The following is a 19,168-nucleotide window of genomic DNA, read 5'->3' as shown; positions in this document are numbered from 1 at the left end:
TTAATTTTTTTATTCCCCAACTTTGCTTTAAAAAAAATCCCAAAACAAACATCACCACCAACCTCCCACACCAAAAAATAAAGACCCAAATGTGGAACAATTCCTTGAATTACATAACTGATCTTTCCTGGACAAAGGGTTTCACACTGTTACCCTTAGTATTAACTTCTGCCATGTTATAAAACAGAAAACATCTGCTAAAAAGATGATTTCAAAAAGAAAAATATGTAAAAGACGCTCCTCGGGTACACTACTTACTGCAAACAACAAAAATATTTCAGTGGTAATATTCTTATTTTATTTACTCGGAACAACTTTTATAGACTACTAATTTCCAGTGATCAGTAACAACGGATACCATCCCTATTAACAAGTTCAAGGTAAAACCACATCTGCCATTCCACCAATGAAAAAGGTTCTCAGAAGGAATTTGTTCATTCTGGACCAGAGAAAACAACCAGCAAAAATACCACTAGAGAAAACACTCTTTGCCCTGGCGCATTTACAAGGAATGCTTTGTCCTTATATGACTTCAGGAACTAATTCACGTTCTTCTCAAGAAAGGGTTAGGTTTTATTTGGGATTTACTACATGGCAATACTCTATTGCAAATTCCTCAGGAGGAAAGACAATAAACAGGCATTTGTAGGAGAGAACAGAAGGAAGACTCCACTGAATGTTTTGATAATGATGCTTCTAGTCTGCAGTCCAACATATTGAAAAGTTCAGGTTAGAAGGAAGATATTCTGACATACCGTAGCCAGTTCAGAATAAACTGTCTACAGGTTTTTCTTTGAAAAACTTTTCTTTTAAAGACAAGTGGTCCTAGAGAAAAATCATTCTTCTTCAAATTAGGAAAAAAAAGAAAAAAAAAAAAAGCAGCACTGTTTCCACCTAATCCATGATGCAATCTGTTGCACTGGAGACATGTACATTACAAAAAGAGACATAAACATTAATAATAGAATCCAAGAAACATTTCTGTTTCCTGTTCTCCAGCTTAAAAAGTAGTTTCTACTGAAACAATAGTTTTAAAAAGAAATCATTGCCATCTCTACAAGGAGACACAGCACAAAAATCTTCATCCTGAAGCAGGCTAAGTTTGGAAAAGTAAGCACCTTAGAGCAGAAAGTAGATTATATAGACCAAACTTAACTTCATCCTAAGAAACCACCCTCCCAGCAGGCACTGATATGACTTTTAATTAAGGAAAAGCAAAGAAAAGAATAGCAGATTTGGGAGGATAGGTATAAAGAGGATGCAGGAATTTTGTTTTATAGTCTTTTGCAGACAACAGGTCCCCTTGTTCCTTGCTCTACACCTAGGCAGTGCCCTAAGCTTTTACAAAAAGAAGATTTAATCTCTTGGAACCAGTGGGAAAGAACAAGGCATTGGTGGTTCACATAAGAAAAATAAAAAGGTAATTCTACAAATGAACTTTTTAAAATGCCTTACACAGACTGGAAGAAATACAAGTCTAAGACATTAGTGCCAGACTAAACAGAAAATCTGCACTTCATTTGAGTGAACCTCTGAGTCAGTCTTCTACTGCAGCAATGGAAGAGAAGAATTCAGGTTCACTTTAATCTGACCTGCCCCAAATAGAGAGTTTCTCTTACTTCGCAGAGAAACTCTATCAAGTAGCATGCATGAAAAGTAATCAGAACTGTAACGGAGACACCAAAAGCTTTTCCTCTTTTGAAATGCAGTCAGCATCTCATTTGCAGGACTGACAAACATACAAAACTAAAAGAAATAGAAGAACATAATTAGCTTGACTTTAACTAATACCCAGTAAGGTCACTGACAATCTGACCAATATTAAACCTAAAATCTTCTCCAAAAGCTGTGCCTAGGAGTCTGTACTCCCTCTACTCCCCTACTCATAATTAGATTTTTCAAAAATATAAACAAAATCTTTCACCCCTCCCATGCAGCTGTGTCAGCTTTTAGCACACATGTTCTCTTTGCAAACATGCCCACATCTTGTGATGATTTCTCTGACAAGTCCTCAGACTGCTATGAAAAACCAATGCTTGGCTACTAGATTTTGTGACAATGTCAGGAGAAAAAAAATTGCTAATTCTCTTCAATCCAATTTCCAAGGAAGACAGGGAATTTGCAAATAATCAACAAATATCCACAATTAAAAGGAACATTTAATACTCTAGAACAGAGTTTAAATTTAACGTTTCATTCATCTTCTACTACCAGGAACCACAATAAGTCTGCTTCTTTTCCTTCAATCAATAGAAACCCGTAAAAATTCAAACTTCAAAACATTTACAAAAAATATTAGCGTTATATATTTGCAACAGATAAACTGAGCCAGCAAGGTAATCAATCAATTTTGAATTACTTGTGGCAACTAGCTAAAATGATAGTGCACACACTAATAACTGGCAACAGTCACCTAATGAACAGGTTCATGCCTTATGGAAATCACAAGCTTCTGGGTTACATTTTTAATAACAGCCACTTACAATCATAAATATGTATTTCCTCTTCTGTTTCATGAAAAAGTTTATTATATGTAAACTGAGATGTGCTCATCACAAAACCATCCAGCATAACTTCTTTTTGCAAGGACCATACACTGCTTCTTATGTTACGGAATGCATTAGTATAATTTGAGGTGCAACAAGAGTGTTTGTTAACTTACTCATTTCTGTACATTACAGCATTTTTACATCCCAGTAAATGAGTTCTGAATAATGTCATACTTACAACATCAAACTTCTGTGTGATGTTCCCCTGGACATCAAGTAAATAAACTTTGCCATAATGTGTTCCCAGTGCCAAAAACTGTAAAAGAAAGAGACTGATTACACAAACACAAAGACACCACAACCAATACTACAGCAATGCTAAATGAACTCCAGGATGTTTAGCAGATTAATGACTAGCAACACTGTGGAAAAGAAAAAAGCCCACCACTTTCTATGGAGAAAGGTTATTTTAACTATACCTAAAGAATAAAATAGGGCTTCAAGCCCATATTACTTTGATAGTGCAAGTTAGCTGTCAGAATGAGTCATGAGGACTCTCATCCACTGACAACTAATGGTGTGTCTGCAGTCTGTACACACTGGCTGATGGAGTGTGGCAGCAAATTAAAAATGCAGTGTGAAAGCAAGGCCAACAGAGATCTGAAATAGTTCCTAGAAATAGTTTCTGCAGCTTTGTTTCAATCATAACAATTTCCTTTGAGCTTTATTTTTAACTGTCCTTCATTATTAACGTGAAAACAAAGCATTCAAACACAACAAAAGGCCACCAGTAAACCGCTGGTAAAATAACAGCTGAATTATGGAAGGTTTCTGACAGTGCATTTAGGCACACAGATAACCACTGGGTTTGCTCCCCTTCACATAGCAACACCTAAATTGAATACTCTCAAGACAAATACACTTTTCCACAGGAGTTTCATTCTAAAAAATAACAGCAAAATAAAGAAATGTCCACACAAATTCATGCTATCACAAAACTTATTTTGATACAAACAAGAAGGGAATTGATTCTGAGAGATCTGCTGTTAATTGAACCATGTGAATTACACCTAAACTGAAAAGGAAGAACTTTGGTACTACTTGATTTATGACAGAGGTTTCTTTTATTTGTCCCCTCCCCTACCCCACTTTCAGCATTACTCAAATAGTTTAGGCTACTCAATTCTCTGTATTTCACTGCACGTGAGCATGCTTCATTGCAACCTATAATGAAATGCTCAAATTTACAGGCACTGCTAAGCGTGTCAGTCAGGCAGCACAATCTTTAAAAAATAACCTTACAGAAAGTCAAGGTTTAAAAGGATTTATCAAAATGCAATTGCTTAAAATGAAATTTCAGTTCAGGCACTTAAAATATGAAGCTACATTAAAAGGAGTCAAGAAAGGGAAAGAAGGGGTTCATTAGAAATTCATTCCCTGCAATGCCTTTCACTCCTGCAAGGTTGCCTTTTTTCAGGAAGAAAAAAGTCCCCTGGGTAAAAAAATCAATACTGGTTAATAAAACATCAGGTGTGCAGACATAACTAGGTATGACTATTCCACTGCACAGGCCTGCTTGAATGCACCAGGTGCCATGACGATTAGTCATCCAGTGCAGACAGCAAGCCTGGTGAAAATATGATGCTTTAGCAGCAAAAAGGAGAAAAAATAATCCTGGGAGGAAATTAGTCTGAACACAGAAGCCAGCTTTCAGGATTCTCAGCAAAGTTAAACTGCTTTAATCAGAGACATATTATACATATTATGGTATAATTTTGCTAATGATGACACTTTATCAAGGCTTTTCCTGCTCTTGCAAGGCAAAAAAAACCCAAGAAAACACAACAAAAATGAAACAGAAACACCCTCACAAAATCTATAACCCAGCTTCATTTTTAAGCTCTCTGTTGTAAGAGACCTATTCCTAAAAGACTGCAGTACCTAGCTTCTAACAATATTGATCCTTCTCATAAATAGTGTATCCAGTTTGCTGGAAAACTGAAAGAGCTGGGATACTTCAACAGTTTTCCTGTATTGTCATGTTTTGTGACACAGATACAGCAAAAGCTGTATCTTTGCATATACTTATAGAAAAATCCAGTTCAACTCTCGGCTTTCAGAATTTACCCGAGACTTGTGAATAAAAGGTAACAGAAAAAGGCCAGAGACAAAGAGGAAAGGCTTGCCAATTTTCCAAATATCTGTGTAATTCTAAGTCGTCAAAAACATTTTAGAAAGACTTATTGTTTTCATTCACACAGTTAAAATACAAGCTTCATCTTAAGAGCCTCTTGAGCCATGGCAACAGTCCTCTGAGGAAAAGAAACATAGCACAAGTCAATCTAAAAATACAGCCAAATAATAAAGATAGATCCCTCAACAATAACTGTTAAGGAGTTATTACTAGATATGAAAAAATATACATTCAGAAAATAGCTATTATGTTCTACATACTAATAGTTAACAAATCCTTAACTCATACTTTCAGATCTCTTCAGCATGCCTCAATATTTTAAAATGCTTTCCCATATTTATAAAAGAGAAGAAAACTCATAAAATACAAAGCAATTGTTTAAAGCATTAAAGAAGCATATGAAGTTTCCTTCTTTTAAGAATAAATGAATAATTCTTCATGAAATTTCTTTACTTTGCATTGTCCAACACTTTCTCCCTATCATTCTCTTGTAAGTCACAAACCTTAGCATGTGCCTTTCCTCTCCTTGTTTTTAACATATTGAATCAGGGAAGGGGAACAGGGAAGTGTTAGTATGACACCTCTCAAAAAAACTCCCAAAAAGCAACCAAACAGAAAATATTGTAATTACTTCCTCCTAAACTGTGTCAACATAAACTCATGTGTCTTCCACAGATGAATATACGCTAAGTTCCTGGCACGATGAAGTCTGTCTTCAGTGATTCAGGCTGTACAAATAAGCACATTATATATCAATTTCCTTCCAGAGGAAAGGAAATTTAGGACTGTATTCCAATTCTAGAGAGATCTACTGTTAACTGAACCATGTGAACTGCTCATTTTATCACTGAGAAAATGTGGATCGTTCAATACAGGGTTATGGTGAATTTTGTTTATGTTGTCCTGCACTGCAAGTCTAGATTTGGCATCACTTGTACACAGAAATATACTGATGTATTATAAGCACAGCTAAATATATAAAACCAAGCAGAAGTTTTTTCTCAGCCACAAAGTCACATAATACCTTTTCATGCACTGTCATGCAGCTGGCTGCATCCTTCTGGAGAATTTCAGTCACTCCATTAGAAAGCCGTTCATACTTCAGCTTAGGTTCTTCTTCACTCTCATCTTCCTAAATTTTTAAGAGTGCAAGGAAAATGGAGCAAGAGAGAAAAAACAACAAAAACATTTAGATGTTTATTTTAGATATAAACAAATTAAAAGATACCCCAAAACTATCACACAGCAACAGCCGAAGATGGATCACTGCTATCTCTTCATAACAGCCATTACAATCAAAAGCCAAACTTTCACATTTTTATCATCTGAGGGGGTTTGGGTTGTGGTTTTTTGTTATTGGTTTCTCTTTTTACTCCAAAGTTCTGGGTGCAAACAAAGACTGTATAGCAGCAAATCAATTCAGCTGTAAGAGGCACTTAGTTGATATCTAAAAAGCAAGTAAAAAATGTACATGTGTACTTTATTACATAAAGTTAGTAATTTGCAATTTAGAAGTAAAATACAAAAAGGATGGATATGAAAATGAAGGATGATAAAATAAAGTGTGCCACTGTAGCCACAATGAACTGAAAGCTGAAGCATGCAGGTTACAAGAAACTTCACGACCTTTACAAGATGCTGCACCTCTGTAGGAAGGATAGAGGCAAAACACTGTGAACAAAAATAAAAAAGAATCCACTAGGAATAAGTTAATTGTATAAAACCCACCGATGGGTTTATGTTAAAAAATAAATAGTATAAACATGTTGTCTGGGAAAAGGATCTGGACACAGCATGTTCCTATGAATCACCTTTATCATGTGCATGTTAGGATCTTTTTCTGGTAAATACTGAGGCTTTCCTCTCTTTTTCTTTTCAAGCATGTTAGGTATTATCCCCCAATCACTGTTTAGATGCAAAGAAAGATGATGGTTCAATGGGCACACAGTGAAAAGAAACTAAGCTAAAAAACCCAAAAACAAGCAGCAAATTTATTCATCAAAGAACACTCCTTGTTTATCTCTTAGGAAAAGAAAATCCAAGGTGCGAAATAGCTCTCTGGTCATAGGAATCTCTCTGTAACAGATGGTCTTCTGAAGTACAGTGCCAAAGAGAGATTCCATAGGCTTCAGTAAGTCTCAGTTAATACTATATGTGCATATATACATATATATGTGCATATATACACAAACCCATATATATGAGCGAGACCCTTGGTCCTCACTGGGAAACAGTATACTTGCAATAATATTCTCCTACACTCACTATTTGCTCTAATGAACAGATCAACATTGAGTATGTTTTCCACATAAAACGTGTCTCTCATTTCTAAGCAACCACAATATAACAACGCAGGGCTCTAACTAAAGGAGTGCCTCTATTTCCCACCAACCACTGCCTTCCAATCCCTAAAAATGCACAAGGTCAGTTTATGGCAGAAGAACTGTATTTATGCAACATTTATAGCTAATGATGTGAAAAATAAATCTGGAAGAAGGACATGTTAACTGGTTAATAAAATATATTTTGTTTAAACTGCCTTTGGAGAACTAAAGTCAGTCTTTCCCAAGTTGAGTATTATGGCCATTTACCATGTGTGATACCATCATATATGGTAATACGTACACAACCTCATAAAAAACACAAAAAAGCCACACATTCCTATGGAAACACTCAGTATTTAGCCCCATGCTTATATAAATACACTGCAAAGAGAGTCTGTTTTAAAATGTTGTTTGAGAGTTTTATGACAGAATACAAATGAGATTAATAAAGGGATGTCAGCAGCGCATGACGTAGGAGTCTGAAGTGAGGTGTCAAAATGTCCACCAAGAAACAATTTTATTCAGTAAATCTAGCACTGAACAAAGTTGTTACTAGACAGAATGACAATGTCAAATTACAGGGCTGTATATAAATCAGTCAAATTCCTTGTGCCTACAGATCCTTAATAAATGGCTACAACGTAGAGGGAGGTGGTAAAGTCAAAGAAAAAAGCATACATGCGATGGAAGGAGGGCGTAAGGAAGTATGTGTCCATTTTACACAATTAATACATTACTTCATTTTATACATTCCTTACAAAGATTACACTTGAAATGCATGGGTAATCATTGAATAAATTCATAAAAGTAAAAACTGAACTCCAGTCATCTAGTTTTTATAAGATCCCACGTGTTGGTGGGGTCTGGACATTCAATGTGCAACCAACATGAAAAGTTAATTTTAGTCTCTTGAGTAGTTTGCATAAAATCATTCATCTGTGGACCATTAGAAAAAGTTACTGTAAATAAGTTTTGCCTGTCTTATTTATGAGTGAAAACTAAGTAATTTTTCTTGCACATGCACATACAAAAAATATATATTTTCAAAAGTCAGTGCACTGAAGCATTCTGCTGGTCTTCAAAATAAGTAAATAAAATGAAAACTTCCAAATATTAGGCATGATGATGTACCCATTTCATGCTTTCTTGACAGAAAGTAAAAGTCAAGCTAAAAGGTGAATTGAAATGGAGTTGGGGCACTTCACTGTAAACAAAATGAAATGAAAAAGGTGATTTGCAAAATTCAAGATTTCTCTACTGCTTCAGATATATATTAAATGCATTTGATGATCTCTTATTTAGAGTATCAGATTAAAATTTAATAATTTTAAAGGTATTTTTCTATCAGGAAAACCTTTTATGCAGTATGAACTTCTAAAGTAAACAAAACCCACTGTTAATAAAAGCAAATCAATAATTTTTTTAAAATTTTAATAATCCTTAAAACCCACAAATAAAACCATCAGCAGCCTGAGCTGAGTTGTCAGTTAGCTGTGTTTCTATGACAACCTAGAGGAATAGTACAAGTCCTGACTTGCAGCAAAGCTAAGATATAAACAGAGTGACATTTACCCCATACAAGAGAACTCACAGCTTTTCTTTTTTAAGGGAAAAAATAGTAAAAAAAAAAATCAATTGCTGAACTAACGTGGATTTTTACTAAGTGTATGACACTTTATATTTAAAGTCTTTTAAACCATCCTAGAGGATTCTAAACATTTGAAAATAAATTTTATAGCACTGCTTTTTGTACCACCACTTAACACTTCTCCCATATTTTCTGCCTAAAAATACTTGAAACAACACTGAATTTTGAGATTCTTGACAAATGTATTAAATGAAAAAGAAATATATACTGTACAAAATGTATACTCCATACACGGCAGCCTTAAATTCTGAAAGGGAAGGAGACCCACAGAGCTGACAGGAGGAAGCTACCTTTGTGATGTTGTAAAATAAATAACGATCATTTTTCAACCACGTGAATGCTAAACTAAAATTCATATTCCATTTAGTTTTCTACTTGCATTTTAATGCTAAAGCTAGCAGTCAAATAGCTAAAAATGTGTTGTAAAGAACCTGTAAAGAACAGGTATCCATAAACATTTCCCATTGAAAGCACATTTCCAATGGAACGAAATACCCTAATTAACCTTCAACACTAATACAAACAAACACCTTCCTACTAAGAGCTGTTCCATTTGTCACTGTTAAACACTCCTGAACTGAAAACGAAGTCCTTTGCCTACACTCAGCACCTACACACTACCGACTCCTCTTCTGGAGCAGATTTACAAAACTGAGGAGAGCTGCAAATATGCATCAACCTCCCAGGAGGCCAGTGCCACTGCAAGGAATGCTCATCTGCCTTTCTAAACACAGATTCACAACATTCTTCAGATATTCTGCCCTGTCTTTCCTAGCTTTGCCTACAGGAACTACTGCAGTGGAATCATGAATAGAAAAAATATCTGAAATCGGTCCTGGAAAATTTCCAGAAGGAACCTGTGGGCAGTTCCCAGAGTTATTCCATTAGCCCACATTTGCTCCTGCAGCAGAGGATCTGCCCACAGGACAGTCTGTCACATGAACTACATGGTCTACTGATTGCGGATACTCTAATTATGTTACGGGCACTGACAGCAAAGTGTCACGCTTCCCACACGATTTGCCCTCAAAGTTTTTCAAAGCCTTTATGGAATTAAATGGTGCATACATTACAAGGTAAGTGTCCTTCCTCTTTGCCGCGCATCTTCTGTCCACTCCCAGGTAGAATTCCAATTACTATAGGTGGCCATTCCAGCCTTGTTTATGCCTGCAAGTTTTGAACCTGCAAAGCATTTAAACTCCAATACAAAGATACCTGAGGTCCATCACTCAAAGCAATTTCAAAGAAGATACACACACACCCTACTGCAACAAGGCCCCAGTGTCACAGGCCTTCCTAAAAGGTCATGACTTGGTGGGAAAAAAACCACATAAAACAACAAAACCCCCTACAGTTAATTTTCTTTTTTTTTTCTTCATGCTTTCTTTCAAGTTCTCCTTGACTTCAGAGATTATAAGAAAAAAGTTAAATTAGTTCATTTCTTCCTGTCCTGGTTCAGGCCAGGCCAGGGCTAATTTTTGCAGTAGCCAGGAGGAGGCAGGGCTAGGACCTGGAGGTTATTCTGTACCACCTCATGTCATTGCCAGGGTGGTGGGGGCAGGAAAACCTCTTCCAAGAAGTCTCTTCCGAGCAAGCATGGCGGATGGAGCAGTGGGGTAGTGAGCAAGTGGCACACGTCTTGGAGAGTCACAGTGGGAACACCAAATTCTGGAATACTATTCCTAAACCACAACATCTCCTAGCTTACAGGCCATTCAAAGTGCCTCTGTGTATCTGAATACTCAGTGTTTAGAACACATTATAAAATCTCACTTTAAAAAAAAAAATAACAAACCCATTCTGCTGCAAAAGTGCAAACCCAACATTACTGCTAAAAAGTGAGAAGAGACTACTCGGCAATTTGTGAGAGTAACTTTTCTTGATATTTAACACAGGTTAGACCTTTGGAAACCCATGCAGAACCTAATACGAAATCAGCATTTTAATTTATTTAAACAGTCATCACTATCACACAGAAGAAAAAATTAAACTGATTAGTTAGAGCTCCAGAATTATTAGTTAACAGACTACATAAAAACTTCCAGTAGGACCAAAGAAACCAACTCAAATTATTTTTGAGTTAAAATGAAGGTTCATAGAACATCCTCAGTTATGCAAAAATGAATAAATGCATCCTTAGCGCTCTGCTGGAGGCAGCTTCACTTCTTACAGAAATTCAGTGACAAATATAAAAAGAAAAAGAAAACAATAAAAAAGACCTCAAGCCCCAGAATGAAGTCTCTCCAAGGATAATTACATTCTATACATATACAAAGCACAAAGTGCAGCAAAATACCCAAGAACTCAGTTGTCAAGACACTTTATTTCATTTTTTGGTCTTGACATCTTGACTAGATCCAAAGCATAACCATATCCGACTGTTAATTCTTTTACAGAAATTATGTCTTAATCAGGGGGTTGATTGGTTGTCTCAGTTTTAATTTTGAGGGCCTGTGGGACTGTGGGCTGGAAAGGATCTTTCTACTATAAATCCCCTAGCTGGCAGGAGCAAAGGAGTACTTACCTGAGTGGCTGGTGTCCTGCTGAGAAGCGGAATGGGTGACTTCTAACCAGATTGCAATGAAAGGTACATCCTCAGTGGGGTTTTACACCACCATCCAACCCTCCAGCAAACCCTTCCTATCACCAGCATTGCCTGAGAGGGCAGGACTGCACCACGAAGTCTATGCAAGCCCCAGTTTGAACAAGGGGGCCCAACAAGTACCGTACAAATTTAAGGATAACTGTCACAAAATTGCCACAAGGAGACAAGTACTACTACCCAACAAAAGATACAGATAAAATTTTTTATTTAAATCTTCATCACATTACTACACCTGGGAATTGTACCACATGGGTCATAATGCCTCGTTCGGCCTGATAAATTATGACTATTTTCAGACTTTATCCTTTCCAGTTCAGCTCTCAAACCTCTGTTAGGACCCAACTACCTCAATTCATTAAAGGTCAAGAGATACTGAACAACTGATTTATAAATAAACCTGATTTGCTAAACTGAATAAAAAAATCCAGCAAAAAAAATCTACTTCAAGTGAAAATATCACATGCAACATAACATGACATAACACATGCAGGAGGATACTTTAATACTCTTAGTTTTAGAAAATATTAAAAGGCAAGCTGTAACAAATTCTTAATGTCTGTTGATGAACTTATGGAAGTAACACCACAATGTCAGAACAAAGTTTGGAGATCCCTTTGACTTCCACCCTTGATCATGTCAAATCCCTGTTTTGAAAAATAATTTAAATAATCACTATTTCTGATAAAACAGCTGGAAATTCACAACAAAGATTTGCCAAAATTTATGTTTGCATTGTTGCAAAACCAGTAGTGTATTGTTACTTTGTACAATCAAGAAACACATAAAGTATGATTTAAAAGCTCTTTGGGTCCTTTAGAAGATAGCACCTCAAAGTCGTGTACTAAAGCTCTCCAAGCAGATCTGCCCATATGTGTTTTTTAAAAAGAATGCCATATTCTCAAGTGATGCAAACATCTCACCTTCCTTGCTGGCCAGTTCTAGGTCTTACCCTGCCCTCTTTCAAAAATAAAAAAACAAATTTAGAAGAAAGCAGAAGAAAGCACTCCATCTCCCACAATTTTGGAAGATATATACACCTGTGCTGAAGAATCAAGTGCCACAGAGCAAACAAAGAGAATTATTGTAGTAAGATGCTACTCACTCACTCATGGTTAGGTTTCGCGAACGAAGATTTAGGAAGGCTCTATCCATGTTTGTTACAGGCTTATGAGGCCAATACGAGATAGACTTATCTCATTGCAAAAGGCACAGCAGAAAGACTCCTTAGGTGGTGTATTTAGCAGGATACGATTCTTTCTGCGTTGTCTTTTCTCCTCGAGAGTGATCCTGCGTGCGTTTTTCAAAGGAAATGGCAGCGTTGTAGATGGTGTGTCTCCAGGCCTCCCGATTTGAGGCCAGAGTAGACTAGTTAAGATGATCACTGTGGCCGAGGTTGAGGTGTTGTTTCAGGGAGTCCTTGTATCTTCTCTTCGGGGCTCCTCTCTTGCGGCAGCCAGTAGCAAGTTCACCATAGAGCAGGATCTTAGGGAGGCGGTGGTCCTGCATCCTTCAGACGTGCCCTGCCCAGTGCAGCTGAGTTCTCAGCAACATGGCCTCAATACTTGTGACTGCTGCTTGTTCTAGAACAGATGTATTGGTCACATAATCTGACCAGTGGATGTTCAGGATTGTACGGAGGCAGCGTTGATGGAAGCGTTCTAGGAGACGCAGGTGGTGGCGGTAGATGATCCATGATTCGGAAACGTATAAGAGAGTAGACAGCACTATGGCTCTGTAAACACCGATCTTGGTGCTTTTCTTCAAGTTTATTACGCCATACTCTTTTATAGAGTTTTCCCAAAGCACTATATGCCTTTGCTAACCTGTTGTCTATCTCCCCATCAATCTTACCATCCAAGGAGATGAGGCTGCCTAGGTAAGTAAACTGCTGGACTGATTTAAGCTCTGACTGGCCAATGGTGATATGGGGATGATGGAAGACTTCCTGAGGAGCAGGTTGGTGGAGAACTTCCATCTTCTTTAAGCTGATTTCCAGCCCAAAGAGCTCAGCAGCGTCTGCAAAGCAGGATGTTAAACGCTGCAGAGCTGCTTCTGTGTGGGTGACAAGGGCGGCGTCATCAGCATAAAGCAGCTCCTGGACAAGATGGTTTAAGGTCTTAGTGTGGTCCTTCAGTCGCCTTAGATTGAATAGACTTCCATCAGTACGGTATCGAATGTAGATACCGTCCTGATCATCGAGGTCTGCCGTGGCCCTTTGGAGCATCATGCTGAAAAAGACTGTGAATAGGGTAGGAGCGAGAATGCAGCCTTGTTACACACCATTCTTTATTAGAAAGGGTTCAGAGAGTGCATTGCCAAATCTGACTTGGCCGTGCTGATCCTCATGGAGTGAGATGATCATTTTAAGGAATTTAGGGGGACAACCTAAACGTTCCAAAATCTGCCACAGACCTTTTCTGCTCACAGTGTCAAAAGCCTTGGTGAGGTCGACAAAGGTTACATAGAGACCTTTGTTCTGTTCCCCACACTTCTCTTGCAGTTGTCTGAGGACAAATACCATGTCTGTGGTACTCCTGTTGGCTCTGAAACCACACTGACTTTCAGGAAGAATTTCTTTCTGCAATAGTGGGTATTAGTCTGTTCAAGAGTATTCTTGCCAGGATTTTGCCAGCAATGGAGAGCAGAGTAATACCATGGTAATTTGAGCAATCAGATTTAATTCCTTTCTTCTTATACAAAGTGATAATGACTGCATCTTGAAGGTCTGATGGTAGCTCACCTAGTTCCCAACAGCGCACCACAAACTCGTGAAATTTGGTATGGAGTGCAAGGCCCCCATGTTTCCAGACTTCGGGTGGAATTCCATCAACCCCAGCTGCCTTGCCAATGCATAACTATTACAAAACTCAACTTCATTGTTACTGTTTCTCCATCCCTAAGATATGGTTTCTGGACTTGTGTACCTGTCTCAGTGATAAAGCGAGTACCTACACTATTTTCAGGATTAGGATCCTGACTCAATTTCTCTCAATGCAATCAAATCTCTAACACTCAAGAAATGCCAAGAAAAACTCAGACTAAGGCCTTTAACCTTCAAAAGCCCAGTCTGCTGGGCACCACCAAAACTGGAACACAATTTTATTGTAAGCTGTTGTTTTATTTAATGTGCAGAATTTAAATATTGAGGACTTTACCAGTCACTTCAGAACCTCACTGAGAGAACATAAACCTCTTTTCCTCCATTATTTTCATATCAAAAAGTCTGTTCCTACAGGAGAATTTTAACAAAGTAGAAAAAAATAAATTGGTTTAAGAATCAGAATAGCAAAGACCATTTCACCTCAAGTCACTGGTTCAAAAGCAGGTAGAGCAATAGTGAATAAAAGCTAGAATCCCATTCAAGTTTCCAACTTGCAAAAGAACTAATGTCCATTCTGCAACTACTGCTACACAAGACAACAAAAGGCATGAAGACTGAAATTTCCAAACCATGACAGCATATTTGTGACTTACGCTGTTAAAAATATTTTCCCCTAATTCTATGGTGAAAATACAGTAATGTTACCTCAGTGAAAAATGTGCAGTGAGTAACCTCCCATCTAGTTCCTTTACAATTGTTCATAAGGCAGATCAGCAATGCTTTCCCAGTACACTTAGCTGCAAAATTGGTAAATATGGATTAGGATGGTAAAATTTCACACAGCAGTTTTCTGTTCTCCCTATGTATTTTCCACAGGGATTTATTTAATACCATGGGAAAATGCAGATATACACCAGGAGCAAGGAATTAAGATGATATGGCTGCCTGTGCATATGTATCAAAATGGGCTGTATTTACAGTATGAAATAACACACAGATGAAAGCCAAAGCAGAGAGCATTTTATTTCCTCACAAAACTGTTGTGGCCTACAGAACATTACACTATATTTGCACAACACCAATCGAAGATTCAGTCTTACAGGTTTGAAGGAGCTGGGCACCAGCCAAGTTGTGAAGCGTAACTAACACAGAGATGACATACTGCACGTGAGCAATCATAAATGGCATGTTAAAAAACAAAACAAAACAAAAAAAAAGAAGTAGTAAAAAGTCCATATAGTACAATTTGGTTTCATTTCAATTTCCATCAATTTATTTTACTGGTAGTTTTGTGCATGACAAAGAACACCCAAAAACTTTAAAACCCACTTCAGTGTTCAAAAGCACAGAATCAGTCCATCCACACCAAGTGCACTATATAGAGGCAGCACAGGATAGGCTGTTTTATCTTCCATGTCCAAATCCAATTCCAAATCCAGCACAGAAAAATCCAAGCATAGTTCAAATCTCAATGAAGCTATGCATTTCTACTTGTACTTTTCTTTTGCTGAGTAAGGAACTTGGGCAAACATTTGTTTCCCCTGTGGACACTACTCAAGCAGCCCAGTTGCCACCCTGTGATCTACTGCATATGAAAACACGACAGTGAAGTTTTAGGAATAGCACTTTTTAAAGTTCACCTTCCCACCACTGGGGAAGAGCTGAATCTCCCTGCTACTTTCTTTTTTCCAGCCTAGGCTGTTATTCCACCCAGATGAATATATTTAGTGCTTTGGAAAAGCCACATCTCCATAATCTGCTAACGGTAGCTTTGCAATTGCATTTAATTTATGTAGCAGGCACAGCAGCATTTTTACTTTTTATGTATTCAACAACACACAGATAGAACAGGCACTTCTGGTTAATATTAATACCTCATTAAATGAAGTATCTAATTTTCACTCCAAAACAGAACATCTTAAAAGAATATAGCAATAATCCGTTTTTTCCTGTAAGTCAATCCTCTAACGATGTATATTATAATGTTAGTTACTAGTCACTGCAAACTTGTTTTTCAAATTAATGTATGAAAATATTCCATTTAAACTTCAATAAATAATTTACTATGCTCGTCCTACTGACTCAAATTGATAAATTATTTGCATGATACATTTTCTCATCAATAGGGAGAAGAACTTTCTATTTGGAATTTATGTAACTTTTCCTTCCATTCTCCCCATTTAAAAGGACAATTTCATTTAAAGCCACACAGAGAGAAGCAATCTTTCTCCAGATAGCTCAGGAATGTTAGAGAATACGCTTTTTGAGAATTTTTCTCTCATTATACATTTTTAAAATAACCTAGTGTAGAACTATTCAATAATAAGAAAAAAAGGCGTGATGAAAAGAAGAACTTTGGAAAACATCAGACAGGAGACAAAAAAAGGCAACTTGGACTGAGGTACAGTAGCCAAATCTACTCTTCAATCATCAGTGGTGATGCCCCTTCAAAAGCTACTATCCACAGAAGAGCTTACCTCTTCCAGTCCAATGCTCCACACTGTATGTTAAGAGAACATTTTGATGGAAATATAGTGTGACAAGGAGCTTTTTTACCAGATGCTTTATTTACTTGAAATGATTTAATTGCTTTGACCTAATCCAGACCCAATCTACAAGGCCAAAATCTGGAGTGCAATGAAAAGCAAAAGAAAATATCAAGGCTTTTTAGTTGTGTCTTTTTAAGGTTTACATGTTTCTTAATTGTGTTTCTGCTCTGATCGGTTTTCTAAACCTTAAAGAACAAAACCACAACCAATTTCAGCCGTAAAAGTGTATCAAACATGGATATTTCTAAACCATCATAAATTGTTTGAGCACTGGATTAACCAAAAATTTCTACAATACTTTTCTCTCTACAAACTCTTGTAGAAATTTTTAACACAGCATCTAAATAACTGAAGAATAAACTAAATGAACAAACATGCCCCTTTCACAGGGTAACAGTGATCAAAGAAGAAAAAAAAAAAGTTAAGAAGAGGCCATATAAAAATGGAAGTGGTAGAACAGAAATGTATGCAATACTGATGGCTAATACATTCATGTTATCTAGCAAAAAAGCAGGAATGCAAATATTAATGCAACTTTTTTTTAAAATACTATTTTAATAACTCTTTGCAGAATATTACCATCTGCACCCCCATGGCTTTTCTTGGTGGTTTAGTTCAACAGGCAAACAATTACAAACAAAAAAATTTCAAAAAAAAAAATCAGTAAAACTCCTTACATAATCAAGGATCACTTCTTGGGATATAGCACTCATTTTATTATTCCAGGGACATTTGGAATTTACCATTCTTGAAAAGGTGCTTCCTGTAAAAAAGTTACATACTGCACCAGGGCAATCTGCTCATAGCCCCAGTGGTAAATCAGAAACGAGCAGAAAATTTTTGAGCCAATTCCAGGATGGTAACTTAGCTTTGATTCCCTCCTCAAGTAGAAAGGTTTTGATACATGATTATTTTAATTTTATCAGTACCCAAATGAAGGGGGAGCTTGAAACCCTCTCTTCTCACCTTAGTGGAGTGTGAGGGGCAGACTGGCAAGAAAGAAGCAGAGCATAGTTAACATGTACATGAGGTCTGAGGTAGAGACAGAAGCTGTAGGTCCCAGAACCATGAGGAATAGTTCCAAATATTTTTCTGCCACATACAAAAAACCTGAAATAACTATTACTAATTTAAGCAGACTAGCAGTTTTCGAGGGTGCAACATATGCCTTTATGGTTACAATTTAAGTCTCAATGGGAATGTTTTTTACACTACATATATAGTGAAAACAAAAATAACACTCACCTGATCTCACAAGATTTCATAGAGTAACATAGTGAATGTTGACTCAATTTGGCTCTTTAATAAGCTCTCTTTTGAATTAAGAGATACAAAACCAGTTCCTCTCTTCAGATAATGCAAGTGATTCATGGGTGCACTTCACAATACATGCTGTTGTGTGCACTACTGTACTCTAATTATTCCTTGTTTAAAATTAAAAAAGATCACTTGTTTTAAATTAAAATAAAATTTGTTTAAATCAGTAAATCACTCCACAACAGTCCATTCTGTAATATAATAGGGTTCTCTGACTACAAGCAAAACTTTCAAAGACAAAATTACAAGCTGAGCAGCAACATCAACTGAAATGCAAGAAAAATACCACTGCACATCCCATATTGCACACCTCATTGCATTGATACTGAAGAAAGCTTAACTACTTACTTATACAATTATTAGCATCATCTTTTGCTAATTAGCTGGCAAAATACAAGTATCTGTCTGACAAAAAGCAGCTCAATTGAAAAAATTGTAACATTTTACAGAAACAGACATATTGCAAGGAAGAGGAATAATTTGAAAATACATTCAGTCTGTACATAATTTATGAAGATTTTTCTTTTCCTCTACAGTTTATAAATAGCCAAAAGTCAGATTACTTTGCTGTCTATTTTTAAGATCTCATCAAATGTGACAGTCCAAACATGTAGCTTAAGGTGCTGTAGAATAAAATTACATAAGGTCATGAAACTACATTGTACAAGGACTTTGCAGCCAAACAAACCTGCTCAAATTCAGCCCCAAATCTAGCATCGCTGATGATTAGACAAGGTTGGGAGAAATAAAGCAAATATACTTCTAAAGCACAATTAAAAAAAAAACAACAAAAACAAACAAAAAACCTCCAAAACCACCAAAACCAAATGCCTAAAGCCAGAAGATACAAAAAGAAAAAAGAAGTCCAGTAGAATTACTTAGCAAAACAAGTACGTTTTCTCCTAAGAATTAAAAGACTGTTAGATATACAGTTTCCTCACCACATCATGAAATAATATATAGCAGTCTGTCTATAAGAAGGGAAAAAGCTCATAATAACCCATATCATATATAAGAATATGAAAGAAAAGTGTCAATTGTACTGTAGTTACCAGGAAAGACCTATTGCAATTCTACAAGTGCTACAAGTTCTACAAGTCTTACAAGTAGCTACAACTATTCTACACTGAAAGATCTACTTAACATCTGAACAAATGCACCATCTCTGCTAATTAATACCTTTGCATTTTACACATTCTGACTTAAACAGCTGAAAAGTAT

General features: G+C 36.7%; 1 protein-coding gene across 2 annotated transcripts in view; it reads right to left on the bottom strand.

The window, feature by feature from the left end:
- Positions 1 to 19,168, bottom strand: part of VPS41 (VPS41 subunit of HOPS complex) — a 105,775-nt gene that overhangs the window by 79,643 nt on the left and 6,964 nt on the right. Inside the window, exons 3-5 of one of the 2 annotated variants that reach the window (XM_027744392.2) lie at positions 6,310 to 6,354; positions 5,708 to 5,815; positions 2,728 to 2,805 (exon numbers count right to left, since the gene is read on the bottom strand). In XM_027744392.2, coding sequence (XP_027600193.1) covers positions 2,728 to 2,805; positions 5,708 to 5,815; positions 6,310 to 6,354 — 231 coding nt within the window. The remainder of the gene's footprint in view (positions 1 to 2,727; positions 2,806 to 5,707; positions 5,816 to 6,309; positions 6,355 to 19,168) is intronic. The other variant, XM_027744394.2, reaches the window with a different exon arrangement.

This window comes from Pipra filicauda, unplaced genomic scaffold (genome assembly GCF_003945595.2).
Source record: "Pipra filicauda isolate LSUMZ 115617 unplaced genomic scaffold, ASM394559v2 scaffold353_size752799_pilon, whole genome shotgun sequence".
Taxonomy (NCBI): Eukaryota; Metazoa; Chordata; class Aves; order Passeriformes; family Pipridae; genus Pipra; species Pipra filicauda.
The sequence above is the reverse complement of the archived record's forward strand: the minus strand, read 5'-3'. Positions and strand labels throughout refer to the sequence as shown.